General features: G+C 53.3%; 1 protein-coding gene across 7 annotated transcripts in view; it reads right to left on the reverse strand.

Annotated features, from left to right (window-relative positions):
* AMBRA1 (autophagy and beclin 1 regulator 1) overlaps positions 1-14524 on the reverse strand; it is a 182685-nt gene that overhangs the window by 8431 nt on the left and 159730 nt on the right. For all 7 annotated transcript variants that reach the window (XM_038764132.1, XM_038764137.1, XM_038764136.1 and 4 more), the window contains 2 exons: positions 10075-10214; positions 1402-1494 (listed from right to left, as the gene is read on the reverse strand). In XM_038764132.1, the coding sequence (XP_038620060.1) occupies positions 1402-1494; positions 10075-10214 (233 nt within the window). The remainder of the gene's footprint in view (positions 1-1401; positions 1495-10074; positions 10215-14524) is intronic.

Below are 14524 nucleotides of genomic sequence, written 5' to 3' on the forward strand. Positions count from 1 at the left end.
AGCTCCCTCTCCCAGGCGCAGGGCTACACTGAGAGGCCGATCCCCAACCCCAACCTTCCAGACTCTTTGGCTCTCCGGGTTTGCCCCGGGGCCAGCGGCAGAGCAGGGGGCGGGAGGGAGGGGATTTAGCAAGCTCGGGGGAGGGATTCCCAGTTCTGCCAATCTGGGGATTAACCCCTCTGAACCCTAGAGGAAACGCTCGCCCCGTTTCCCTGTCCGACGCGGCCGATGGGAAGGGACGGCACATCCACTGATTCTCTGACAAGGCCACCTGGTCCAGTGTCAGCGTCCAGACCTCCCACTGCCGGCCCAGCTTATCTGTTTTTCTCATTAAGAACAAAGGGCTTTGCTAGAGACCAATGTGGCCGCAAGAGTTGAAGGTGCAAACCCGGCAGCTGGCTGATTAATAGGGTCCTGGGGAAGAGAAGAGGAGAAGGAAGTCTTATGATCTATTTCCCGATCCTGCCCTTGGGCCGTTGGCTGGACTGACTCTATCGGGAGCGTCCCCTGGTTCTTAGAGGAGTCCTGATGGGTGGCCCTCATGGGGAAGCTTTGCGCTCTCTTGAGTCTGCATTTGGTCTCAGGCTCAGGCCCGGAGAGCGAAGAGGAGACCACCCTGAAGAACTGCCCCAATCCCCACGGTAGTGTCTCCGGGACCCCGGAAACGGCCCGGAGGGGGGCCGCCGGGAGCCCTAAGACTCTAGGATTTGAGGGCCCACAGGGAGCCTTAGCTCCCCTTCCCAAGCACTCCATGGGGACCCCTTTCCGGCACTCTTCAGTTTCTGCTGGAAAGAGCAATTGCGTCGGGTCCACAAAACCAGACACGGCAATGATTGTTGAAGCGTTTACGTAGCAATTTATATTTTCAGAGTGCTTGTGCAATCATTAGTTAATTAAGCAATTAAAATGATTAGCACCAGCTCACTGCCCTCGGTTGGCCCTGAAGCAGCTCGGCGGGGGGGCGCGGGGGTGGGTGGGTCACAGCCCCGGGGAGTCACTGACCGTCCTGGTCTACCGACCTATCGATTCCAGTCTTCCTGGGCCGCATGCACACCGCCCCGCCCCATCTCCCCTCCCTCCCTTGTTCCTCCGTGCCCCCGCTTCGTCGGCTCTGCAATTCTCCTTCTCGTTCCCTAGCTTCCTGCTCTCTGTCCACTAGCAACTGCAGCAGCTTCCAGAGGAGTCAGACTCCTGTTATGTTCACAGCATGGGGGCCACAAGATGATTCCTCACCCTCCTCGCTCTGAAGATGCTTGTAGCGTGACCTGGGTGCCAACGGGCGGTTTGGCCGGCCAGCCCAGGGATGCCAGAAGACACAGCACTTCAAGGAAACGTCCGGGGGGCAGATGGGGCACAAGCTGTTCCAGTCGGCTACTCCTATCCTATCCCCCGAGAACTTACCCTGGTCTCTCACTGCTCCTGCTGTTGGAATGGACGGTGAAGACTGTCTCATTCAGCTGGTCCCAATAGTACTCAACACCAGAGTTTAAGGCCCTGAAAGGCAGAGTGGGGAGTGATGGGGTTAGAGGCAAGGGATCTTGGGGAAAAATGAGGATTTTTGCCTTCTCCTGTACTGGTTTCCCTGGTGGCTCAGGCCCGGCCAACTGGTTTCACTCACAGGGTCAGGCCTGTGCGTGGGTCAGAGGAGCCACGACTAGGCCCACTGGGCGGTAGGTCGGTGCCAAAGGAGACGAAAGGTCCAAGTCCGACCTCTAAGAACGAGTGAGATGGACTGAGATGCCGGGGCTCATTCCCTGGGCCAGTCCCGGTCGGAATCCAGAGTCACTGCAGTCAGAGCAGTTGAGGGAGGCCGGTGCCTGGGGCAGGGGAGGGGAGCAGGCTGTCCCCCGGAATCTGTTGACTTCCCCGGGCTTCGCCAACTGAGCTGCGTCATCACTTCCAGGGCTGAAGGATGGCTTCTTAAAAGGGCAGGACAACACAAATTGGGCTCCCAGACAAATGGACTGTGACTAGAAGATGCTCTCTTCCCTTTCCAGTTCACAATCACTGACCCCAACCTGTCCGCCCGCTCACGACCAAGTCCTTGGGGGGGCCTCCAGTCTTTCCGGATTCCTCTCCCTGCAGTCCTGCTCAATGGGGCTGGGCCCACCTGATCTCTGGGCCTGTCACCACCTGCCCACGTGGGAACCACACTCGACAAATCCATCGTGGGCCTCCGGCACATGGGCCAGAGTTCTGAAATCCACCTCCTGGCTCTCGCGAGCACGATCCGATCCTCCAGAGCTCGCATGTGGCACGGCCCCGTGGGGCTCTCTGGGGGGGGTGCGGCTACCTGGGTGGCCGGCACGGCCTGGCTGCTTTAACTTCAGGGAGAAAAGAAAACTCCGTCTTCGCCGGGCCAGTCTATGCCTTCGTAGAGGGTCGCAGCCAAACAACGCAAAGCCAGCTGAGGGGCAGCATGGCCGACTAGAAAGAACACGGGACTGGGGGCCAGAGGATCTGGGTTCTATTGCCGAATCTGCCACCCGCCTGCTGTGTGATCTTGGGCAGGTCGCAACTTGCCTGGGCCTCAGTTGTCTCATCTGTAAAATGGGGATTCAAAACCTGCTCTTCCTCCTATGTGAGTGGTAAGCTCCATGTGGGACGGGGACTGTGTCCAACCTGATTAACTTGTATCTACCGCAGGGCTCAGGACAGCGCTTGACAGGTAGTAAGTGCTTAACGAATACAATAACGACAATAATAGTCTCCTTTCACCCAGGCCAGGCAGATAGGAGTGTTCCCTAGGGCCTCACAGAGACCTTCCAACTACCCTCGCCTACTCCTCTTACTGCAGTCAGGGTGCCTTGCTGCAAAACTGACGCTCCGGGCAACCAGTCAATCAATCAATGGTATTTACTGAGCGCTTAATGTGTGCAGAGCACCGTACTAAGCGCTTGGGAGAGTACAACATAACCTAGTTGGTAGACACGTTCTCTGCCCAGAGTCTCGAAAGAGTTCTCTTCTCTGGGGTCCTTCATAAAGGGTCAGGTCAACCTGACCAGAGACACGGACTGTATTAGGGTAAGGGTCAGGGGAACTCAACCCGGAAAAGCAGTGGGGTCTAGCGGAAAGAGCACAGGCCTGGGTGTGTCAGGAGACTGGGTTTCCAATCTTGGCTCCGCCACTTGCCTGCTGTGTGATCTTGGGCCGGTCACTTGACTTCTCTGGGCCTCAGTTAACCTCATCTGTAAAATGGATTAAAAACCTGTTCTCCTTCCCACCTTAGACTGTGAGACCTGTGTGGGATCTGACTGTGTTGTATCTACCTCAGTGCTTAGCACATCGTAAGCCCTTAAAATATCACAGTTATCATTACGAGGGTGATTATTATTATTACTCAGAGGCCTCACAAAAGCGGGCTGTCATCACATTTTTTGCTGAACTAATCCTGGCTGTATTAAACCCCACGTGAAACCAGCTGCCTCAGTGCTGCCGCTTTACAAACTTGTCAGAATTTATTGACAGATGGCAACCCTGGGCTCAGGGCGCCTGCCAGAAAACTCCTCTGTACTTCTCGGCAGCTAGAGCCGTAGTGGAAGCAAACTGTTCACACCAAACCTACAACGCGATCGCATCCCCTGCGACAAGGAGCCTTCCCGTCATGGAGTGCGGGCCTCCTGGTGCATCTTTCCCGAGGGTGGAGGGTGAGAGCAGCGCTGGCTGCCAGAGGGTCCCCCCTCACGCACTGCCAATCTGGACTGTGTGAGTCACTGGCTCGGCAATGTGCAGCTAGCTCAAAGTGGAGGGTTCAGCCACCGTGGGTGGAGGGAGTCTCACCCATGTCTGCTGGGGGGCCAGAACGGCCCTCATCCTTCCCACCCTTGCTGGAAAGCAATGCCCCCTTCAGCGGACCAGCCGGGCGCCACAGTCTAGCTGGGACTCTAGGCGCTTCTCCTGAGAGGGTTGGGTGGATCACATCCTCTCCTCCGGGTCTGCGTTTCCTGCCGTCCCGAGTCTTGGTGTCGGGTCACTTCGCCCCTTCTGTGCCTCAACTTCCCAACCCATCAAAGCTCGAGACAAGGCTCTTGTCGCTCCCTCTCAGAATATGATGGCGGATGAGTCAACGTCTGTGCCTCTGAGGGAAGTTAGATAACAGACAAGAGGGTGATGAGGGGCAGAAGGGCCACTTCTCCTCCAAGCCTGCTTCCTGGCCTTCTCTGTCGCCAAGAGGAGGAATCGATTCCGTTCGCACTGAATACCTCGCTTCAAATGCAGGGCTCGGACAGGGGCACCTGTCAAGCTGGGCTCAGGCTGCCAGACTTCTGGTAAGGCCTCCTCCTGGCCTCCCTCCATTCACTACAGAGATAGCCATATCTCCTGAGGGTCTTGGCGCTGCCTACCTCACTGGCCACAGAGCTGCCACCAATCGCTCTGAGAATGGCTTCCAATTTCCTTTCAGTACAAGGAAGCCCTTCGCCCCTCATTTCCTAGTTATCCAAGTCTCTTGTCTGACCTAGCGTCTGGTCTCCCGTCACACTATTAACAGCTGCCTCTCTCCCGTTACCCTATCATAGCTGCCTTGCCCCGGGTGGGAGACGATGGGGGGCGGCTAATGAATGAGTGTATCCCCTCAGCAGGCTTGCCACCAGAGCCTGGGCACACTTCCTGACGGACAGGCTTGGGGTGGCATTTTCCAGGTGTGCTTCTCGCAAAGAAGGGGCATCCAACAAGGTCCTAGGGCCTCCTAATCAACCCTACAGTGGGCCCGGCGGGGAGCGCCTCAGTTGTAAGAACCAGTTCTGGCCAGCTAGTGAAGAAGCTGCAGCTTCAGGGACAGTACTATGCCTCTTCCTGTTCTTGGGGAGAGGATTAGGGGGATAAAGGGGAGAGATGAATGGAAACTTGGATGAGCTCCTCTCAACTGCCATCTCCTGCCAACCACAGTGAAGTATCCTCTGGCTTGTCAAGTAACCACTGGGCCATATCTACCTGCAATGAAGAGTTTGACGCAACTGGTTGAGAGTGGTGGCTATGGGAAGGCAATACATAAGGGGAGTTGTTTCCCTTCAGGGGCAGTTAAGACATGCCTGTTGGGAAGGGTGGCACCGGGAGCAGGCGACTTGGCACATCCAGACCCTCAGTTACTGGCCCTGGTTTGAAAGGTATTTCTTTCCCGGTTGCCTTGCCAGGTTTATTGCAGAAGAGCAGGCCTTCAGGATTCATATGAATTCAGGGCTTCCTACTCTGGGGGTGCTGGCTGGGCTGGTAGCTTTGGGACGGGGGGAAGGAGTGGAAGGAAAAGAGAATGGAGAAGAGGAGAGGGCAGATCTATCTCCAGAGCTCACTGCTCAGGGAAGGACTGGGCTGCCAGCCATGCGAACAGCTCTCGATGGTGGCTGCGAGCAGCTATTCTAGGCTGGCATGTCACACCATTTCTGTGGCAGTATTAAGGCTGAAAAGGACATGTCTACAGCAGCTGGAGGGCCAAGAAGAGGTTGGTTGAAGGGTTCCTTCCCCCTTGGATGGGGTGGGGGGATGGAAGAATGAAGAAGGGGAGGCTGGGCTTCATGGTTTCTAGTTGCCGGACCCAACCCAACTTCTGCCTTCACTTGCCACTTCTCGTTTTGAAGAAATTCTCCCCCTGGACATCAGACAACCTCTACAAAGCCAAAGGGAAATTCCTGATTGTTCCCATCGGCCAAAGACACGTAGGCCTAGGTAACTCTCAGCCCTATCTTGAGGACTGCAATTGGGAGGCAGCAAAAGTGGTGGGGAGAAAGCAGGGACGGGACTCAGAGAAGCAAGTGAGGAGCCATGCTACGATCTGGACACACGCAGTGGCCTTTTTCTGGCTGCACGCAGCCTCTGCCCTTCGCAACTGGTGGGCAACCCACCACTGTCGCACCAACGGTCCAGTTGCTTAGCTTAATCTCAAACAGCTGCCCAGAAGAGACAGAAGAATCCGGCCGGTTCCACGTCTTGAACACGGACTCGTTAGCACGGAAGGGAAAAATCTGTGAGGTGCCCTAGCTTGTCCAATTTACAACCTGCCGTTACTTCCCCAGGGGAAGTGCTAAATACCTGGAAGACAGCTGACTTCCCAGAAGAGAGCACTGTGTTGACACTAGGGAATGCTGGCTCTGTCCCTGACTTGCTGATCCATCTATCCTCTCCGGGCTTCAAAATGCATCCTGGTACAAAAGAGAGACAATCCTCCTGGCTAAAAAACTTGAAGGCCAGAAAGACATCCTCCACCTCGTTCGAGAATGCGAGATGTTACCTCAGGCAGCTCTGAGCATGGGCACAGCCTAGGTCACCTTGCCACTTAACAGACCATTGAGAAGAAGGCAGAAATTCAAGTTCACCCAGACTTTCACGGGTCTTCCAAGCGATCACAAGAACATTTAACAAAAACCGCTCTAGGGCACTGGGTTAGACGGACAGTCCATCCAGGCTGAGATGCATCAAGAACGCATGCAAAGGCCCAGACTCCTCTTCCACCTGCGGATAACATCCGCTCCCTTAAAACCAAGGGGTTACGTTCCTGATGGACCCCACATTCAGGAAAACTCGCACTGTGATGTGTGGGCCGCGGCTGGTGCCCCACACAGATGGCCAAAACCGTCCTTCCAACGATGCCTTGCGTTCCGTTCCATTCGGACAGTCGTGCGATGTTGGAAGGATGTTCCCCTGATTCCTTAATGGCTTGCTATCCAAAATGTGAAAACGGAATACACGATGGAAGAATTAAGTGCATTTTTGGCCTGTCCATCTTCCTTGTGTTTACCTTTTACCGTGTGAAATGTTTTCTTTGGTTGGACCCTACCGTCTTCAAGTTTCCCCGAATGCCACCTTGCCTGCAACAGGGGGATTTGAACAGCTCCTCGTTCACCTCATCTGCTCTCCTCGTGATTTTCGAGTCCTCTCCGCCTTTGTCTTTGTCGGATAAAAAGCCCTAATCTTTTCCATCTCTACCCATCCCAAAGCCTTCCATCCCTCTGATTATCTCAGTTGGGATGGTTCGAGCCCATTCTGACTCTGGAGGGAGGGCGGAGACGGCAGGGGTTTCTCACAGCCGGCTCCACGTTCTGTTAACGTCCCAGTGACTCACCCGAAGTGTGTAGGCTTGGGGTTCAGACGTACAAGTCTTTGTGCGGCAGTGAAAGCCTGAAAGGCTCAGAAGTTTCCCTGTTCAGGAAGCAGGAGCAGAGCTCATCTGCCTCTGGAGGAAGGAGCTTCATGATAACCACAGGGCAGCACCTGGGGGATGGCCAGAAACTCTCCACCCTCATGCAGTTCCTGGGGTGTTGCGGGGAGTCGGGGAGTTGCAGAGAGGGTAAGACCCCCAGTGATGACCAGAGCTGTGGGGGTGCTGGTCCGTGGGCAGGGGAATGGAACTAACCACTCATTTTAAATAGCCATTTGGTTCATCTTAAACATACGGAGGATGGCCACCTTCCCTGCCCTGAGTTCAGCCCCTAGCCAAGTACTCCAGTAGCAAGCCACTAGTATCCCGGTAAGTTTCAAAAGGGCACCAAGAGGCAGCACACACCACTCCCATGACGATTAGGGAAAGAGGCACTTCAGAGTAGGCTGGTTTCCCATCCCATAATCAAGTAGCCCAAAATCTAGACAGCAAGGCCAACACACCAGCAGTTGAACATATGCCCTCTGAGCATCAGTTCAACCCTGGAAACCCCACGTATCAGGGGAGTTGAAATTAGTTCACATCCAGAAAAATGGGCTGGGCCCACCCTCTCTCCTAGACCCAGGAGCTAACTGGATCGAAGAGGAGTAAGAACTCCTGACTGGGAAGGAGCTGCTGGAATTGAGGAAAGAATGGATTCTTAGTAAGGGCTCTTAGAACTGGGGGAGAGGGAGCATCCGGGCAGGATGCCGCCGGCAGTCGATATATCTTAGGAAGGAGAACAAGACTCCCATGTCACGGCAGAGCCAATGAGGTTGAAGGTGGCAGGGGGAGGTGTGTCAGTCTCTGACGCCGTCAGCCAGTCGTGGCTTCAGAACTGACCAGGCTGGTGGGGGGGCAGAGGAGACCAAGTCAAGCCCAAGGAGGAAGACTGGGATAGACTTAAAAGCGCTTAGTACAGCGCTCTGCACACAGTAAGCGCTCAATAAATACGACCGAATGAGAGGGAGGCTGTGCCCGGGAACCCCGCAGACCTAGCGAAGGTGATACAGGTGCCACTCGGGGTATTTTTGAATACTACAAGTGGCCCGGCCCACTTAAGGAGAGGATAGTCCAATGACTTGATTCTCACCCACTGAGCACGCCCACTCCTCATCTCTCCACATGTGGAGCCCACACTGACTTCAAGATGAAAGTGGAGCAGAATGAGAAGTGTGGTTAGTAATGCCTGTTTAACACCCTCCTGATAACTAGGTTCTCTGTCCCCATGGTGAAAACAAAAGGAAAATCTATTCTCCCCCTCTCACAGTAGAGCATGCAGGGATTTCTCCTACTCTGATTACTGATGACACTCTCAAAATGTCCTTCGAAAGGGTTACCCTCGAAAGAAAAAAGTTGGGACACCGGGTGAGCAAAGGGAGAACATGACCGGCAGATTAACTGATTTATGTCAAGACTCAATTTCACTTTTACAAGCTAGATTGGCTCAGGCACAGTTGGGAGACCTGACAGTTTGAGGTGGGCTGGGGACATGCTGGATCCTTCTCACAACAGGGTTTCCACCATGTTACAGGCCTCGACCAGAATTTCCGCAGGGTTTGTAAGTGCCATTTCTCCTTGTTGGTCTCATTCAGTCTTCCTCATGCCAAGGAGTCCTAAAGAGTCTGGGTGAACCGACAGGAACCCAACTTTACCTCTATCGGGGGCCATAAGCCTGGGTAGGAAGGACGCTCCCAAAGTCCCCGTAATTGGAAATGCCCCCCATTGACCTCATCATCAGTATGGCACCTACTACTCCAGTGGTCTTGCTCCCCTCAGGTTGTGCCACTGGATCTGGGGAAGGTCTTGTGGGACACATTACAGGCAGACTGGCTTTTAACCCACCAGGACCTGGCAGTGTACCTTGGAGGTGGGGTGGGATTAAGCTTCTTCTTTGCTGGGCCTGAGAACAGACTGCCTGGACCATCTACGGTGTAACACAAAGGAGTACCCATTTAGACGTCCAGTTATTTAATAAAGATGATCAAAAGGGCCTCCTTTTACAAAGACTCTGTCTGACACAGCCCTGAGAATCCCTCCTACCGTAGTTTCAGGGCTTAGAGCCTGAGCCCTGAGAGATAGGGAAGCTCCCGGTCTGCACGTTCAAGCCCAGCGACTTCAAGGCCTCCCTTTTCCCCTGCCCAACTCTCTCCTTTGCCAGCGTGATGCCTCAAAAGGAGAGAGCCTCAACCCAGAACCTTAGCTGGGGGCCAACGGTGGACTTGTTCGGCCTCAGAAAATCAATGGATGCCCGCTTTGGACTTTAACAGACTTCCAATATGCTTCTTTTTATTTCAAGGATTGGGTGATTTGATACAGATTTCATAGACTGTGAGGTCCGGGTGGGACAGACATTGTTTCTGAACTGATTATCTTGCATCGAACCTAGCGCTTAGCACCTGATATACAAGTCATATTATATTATTCAATTAGGGTCCATGGGATGTGTGTGTGTGCATGTGTGTATGTGAAAACATTAAGTAGGTTGTTTTTAATACACACTCATATATCTACTATACATCACACACACACACACTCTCTCTCTCTCTCTAAAGCACCTACTGGATTCCAAAAAGGCTGATTTAAAAATCTAGTCGGCTGATTTTTTGACCGTTAGTATCGCTCCCTCAAGGAAAGTGGAGGTTAAAAGAGTAGTTCTAATCGATTCACAAAGATGTGGTGACTAATGGGATCACCAGTCCTGAGGGCAGGTTCGGCAGGGACGCCTCACCGAAACCCAATATCTCACCTCAGGCTGGAAGCCCCTGCAGGAGTTTAAGGACAACGTCCCGGGAACTAAATTTCTCTGATGCTTCTTCCAGAGGCCGAGGCAGCAGCCCCAATAGCTCTAGATTACAGAGAAGGCGCTGGCCTGGGTTGCCGCTGGGGCGAGCCCCCCGAAGGACGCGCCCTCCCGCCCCACCTGCTACCCTACGTATACTCACTCTGGCCGGCAGATCACCAGGTCCCCTTTGTTGGTACCGTAGGCCAAGCCGAGCCCAGGCTCGGGCAGCCACCGGGCGGAATTGATGCTGACGTGTCTCCGCTGGTCGGCTGGCATCGGGTAGAGGACGTTGAAGACTCTCTGAAGGGGAGGAGGAGAGAGGAAAGAGTCATTCTGTCATGAAGAACAACAAAGCCCAGGGAAAACTCAGAGCCCCAAACACCAGGCCTTCCTACGGCCTCCAAGCGGGTTTCAAAAACATACAAGGAGGAAGACTAAATGCTTGCTGGGAGTGGATGTCTTCCCTGCTAAATGTTTAACGGCCGGGGGGGTGGAGTCTCTGAGGAGGAAAGGGAATGGGGGTCAGATAAGAGGGGTGCACCCAGAATACTGTCGCCTCCAATCAATTGATAGTGTTAATTGAGCGCTTATCATGCGCAGAACACATACCAAGCGCTTGGGAGAGTACAACACAACTGCAGCCAGTGTGCCCACCAAAGTCCTTACGGTGCACAGAACTCAGTCCCTCAGTGGTCCGATCCGTGGGCACTAAGAGGAACAGTGAGCGACACTAAAATGCCCGGTCCTCAGAGCCTGGTACCGAACACCCCCCTGCTTCTCCTGTGCTTGACCAGCCAGCATGATCCAATCTGGGCTGGGAGTCCAAGTTACCATGGAGATAGCAGCAGTGGCTCGGCAATGGGGAAGGGAGTCGACAAGGGGGCGGGAGGGGGTGATAACACTAGAGAACATTCCTAATTCATCTAATTAAAAGCAATGTTAAAATTGCTATTGTTAACAAGACCTAAAAGGTGCAGTCAGATGTGGGGAGAAGGGCAGGGGGGAAGGGGGATGTCTAACGCACGTGGATATGCTATATCTGTATGTTATATAAATCATCCCTGAACAGATCATTTTCTTCCCTCTGAGGGGAAACGTCCTTCTCTTGATAAATGTCGTCCCCTAAAGTTGGCTATTTTTTCCCACGGCGAGCTTGAAAGGCGCCCGGGGCTTGACTGGAAAGGAGGGGGGAACGCCACCGACTTGCTCAGCTGCTTAGCTTCGGTGTCCTCCGATCCGCCCTCAGGAGGGGCCACGGGATGCTCCTGCTTGAGATCCGGAGGCCGAGAAGGGCAGATTCCCCCAAAATCAGGTTTTTCGGTGGACCCCAGTTGCCATAAACTAGGAGTTCAGAGATGCCCTTCCCTTCCCTTGGGCACAGTGACATCTGGAAGCCGCCTAACTTGGGCGGGGGCTTGGTGCTGTTCTGGGCCCGGGGCCCAGGAACCTGGCTGTGGGGAAACGGCCACTGCGCTGCCAGAGAAGTGGACTTGGATGCGAGGGAGGATACAGAAAAAATTGCTTTGGAGAGGCCAAAGGGAAGTAGTCCGGGCTGCGCTGGCCTCCCCAGGCCCTGCTAGCATGGTTCGGCCCTGATGGGGAAAAGCTGATTCAGTCTCTCAGAACCACTGGTCCCTTGGACACAACCAGGAGGGTGCAATTCAGAAGACAATCAATCAATCAATCGTATCTATTGAGCGCTTACTGTGTGCAGGGCACTGTACTAAGCACTTGGGAAGTACAAGTTGGCAACATATAGAGACAGTCCCTACCCAACAGTGGCCTCAACTGATCTTCTCTTTGCGTGCCCGGAATACTGAGCATGTAGCAGTGACTCTCCCTTTATAATCCAAGCCCCCACCTTCCCTTCAGGCTAGGGGCCGGGAGCTCCCCTTTTCGCTCGTTCCGGGGCTCATCCCCCGTGAAACATGAGCTCTGAGACTGTCACTGAGCACAGATTCTCAAAGGTGAGTGTCCATTGGAAAAAAAAAATCACAGCTGGGAACACCTGTTCCATTCATAACCCCTCTCTATTCACTTCAAAATAGCCTCCCTTTCCCCGCCTCTCTGAATAGCTGGCACCGACAGGGAAGTCGGCAGCGCTGAAGGAGAGATAAGGATGGGCTCTGCCTCCACTCCCACCCATGCTGGTGGACCTGAAGAGACCAGGGTTTGAGGCCACGGCCTCCAAGCCAGCAGTTGGGAGGGGCACAGAAAGTCCTCTGCCCCAGTAACACACCACCACAGTGCCTGGTGGTGTTTGAAAAGTGAAGTTGGAGGAAGTGGCACTGGCGGAGCTGGGTAGGGAAGCGGCAAGACCTAGTGAACGAAGCACAGGCCTGGGATTAAGAGGACCTGGGTTCTAATCCCGGCTCTGCCACTCGCCTGCTGCGTGACCTCGGGCAAGTCGCTTCACTTTTCTGTGCCTCAGTTTCCTCAACTATAAATGGGGATTCAATCCCTGTCTGCCCTCCTACTTGGACTGTGAGCTCCACGTGGGACAGGACTGCCAAAGACACGACCCCAGTTAGCAGATGAGAAGGCTCCGGACATCCCCTTCTGAAGTCCCATGGCCGGGAGAGTAACGGTGAAGAAGCAGAGAAGCAGCGTGGCTCAGGGGAAAGAGCCCGGGCTCTGGAGTCAGAGGTCAGGGGTTCAAATCCCGGCTCTGCCAACTGTCAGCTGTGTGACTTTGGGCAAGTCACTTCACTTCTCTGGGCCTCATCTGTAAAATGGAGGTTAAGACTGTGAGCCCTCCGTGGGACAACCTGATCACCTTGTAACCTCCCCAGCACTTAGAACAGTGCTTTGCACATAGTAAGCGCTTAATAAATGCCATTATTATTATTATTATTAACAGTGAAGATGGACTCTTTCCCTGCTGTGTAAAGCAGTGATGAATCAGCAGGTCTTCAGTGCCCATAGCATCCAATTTGGGGGTATTAAGCTAAGCCCGGCTTGGTGGCAGGGAGCCAGGAAATGAATGCCACGAGAAGATCAGGAGCCTCCGGGAATCTTTCTCGATGAGCAAGTTGGCAGACTCCTCCATGGGACTGGGCAGGGAGGGATCTGGGCCTAAGAATTCTTAGAAGTGATGAAAGCCAAGGGGAAGTTTGGACTCTGATGGTACAACACGTGTCTACTTGTTTTATTTTATTGTCTGTCTCCCCCTTCTAGACAGTGAGCCCGTTGCTGGGTAGGGACTGTCTCCGAATTGTACCTTCCAAGTGCTCAGTACACTGCTCTGCACACAGTAAGGGCTCAATAAATAACCTCTGCAGCACTTCCAGAGCCAAACTAGCCCAGACAGATGAGAATCTATGCTTATTTTTAAGGATTCTGAAGCACGTGATTGCCCAACCATTCTGGGTTGTCACTCTGCCCTTATTCAGGAGGACTAAGGAATAGTTGCTTGCAGCCAGCTTATTCTGCAAACAAAATCCTCATGTGCAGGTAATCCCTGGAGAATTGTTGCTAGAGGGACAGCTGTCTTAGAGTTAGTCTTCCCAAATACATTTACAGTTCTGAATCACTCCCAGGAAAGTGTCGGATCACTGGACTTCTTTTCACAGTCCTGGAGTCCTCTAACACCTAGAAGAGAGCTGACTTTCTTTGGTGGGCAGCCCCGGGGATGTGCAGAGTTTCCATCCAACTTCCACTCAGTAAGACCCCAAATTTGGGGCAATCAAAGGACACCTTAGCCCCCATCAGGTGCTCACAATGAAGAGTCACGATAATTGCAGCAGGTGAGCCGAAGCTGAGGGGTTGGACAGATCCTCTTTGGTAAGCCAAGACCTATGGGTCTCTGCTAAAGGTCTGTTATACTGTACTCTCCCAAGCACTTAGTACAGTGCTCTTCCCACAGTAAGCCCTCAATAAATATGACTGACTGAGAAGGGCAGATACAAGAGTCATTCATTCGATCATATTTATTGAGCGCTTACTGTGTGCAGGGCAATCAATCAATCGTATTTATTGAGCGCTTACTGTGTGCAGAGCACTGTACTAAGTGCTTGGGAAGTACAAGTTGGCAATGAAGAGAGACAATCCCTGCCCACAACGGGCTCACTGTCTAGAAGGGGGGAGTCACGTGCCTTGGCACTGCTACCTCCAACCACCACAATTCATTGCTCTGATGACAAATGCTGACTGGGGAGGGGGTGAGGAGGGGGTCTCTTTCCCATCCCGCCTTCAAAGTAGTGCACTTTGTGATTTATTTATTTCTATTGGTATCTGTCTCCCACTCTGGAACGTGAGCTGCTTGGGAACAGGGAACGTGCCAACCACCTCTGTTTACTGCCCCCCACCCCCACCCCATGCTTAGAGTACAGTGCTCTGCGCATAGTAAGCACTCAAAAAATACCACTGATTGATTGATTCTCATTTCTATCTACCATCACAGAAGAGAATTGAGATCAATACATTAGAGGGAATTTTTTTTTTAATATTTTTTAGAGTCAGGAGACTGTGCTCATCTTGTCAGTGGGGAATGAGTCAGGTGGCACAGATCTTGATGGCTCCAAAGGAAGGGGAGGAAGAGAGATGAAGATTCCTCCGTTCTTGGATTGTGGGGTGATTTCCCCATCTCTCACCATCAATAACAGGAAGAG

Source organism: Tachyglossus aculeatus, chromosome 22, assembly GCF_015852505.1.
Source record: "Tachyglossus aculeatus isolate mTacAcu1 chromosome 22, mTacAcu1.pri, whole genome shotgun sequence".
In the NCBI taxonomy this organism is placed as follows: domain Eukaryota; kingdom Metazoa; phylum Chordata; class Mammalia; order Monotremata; family Tachyglossidae; genus Tachyglossus; species Tachyglossus aculeatus.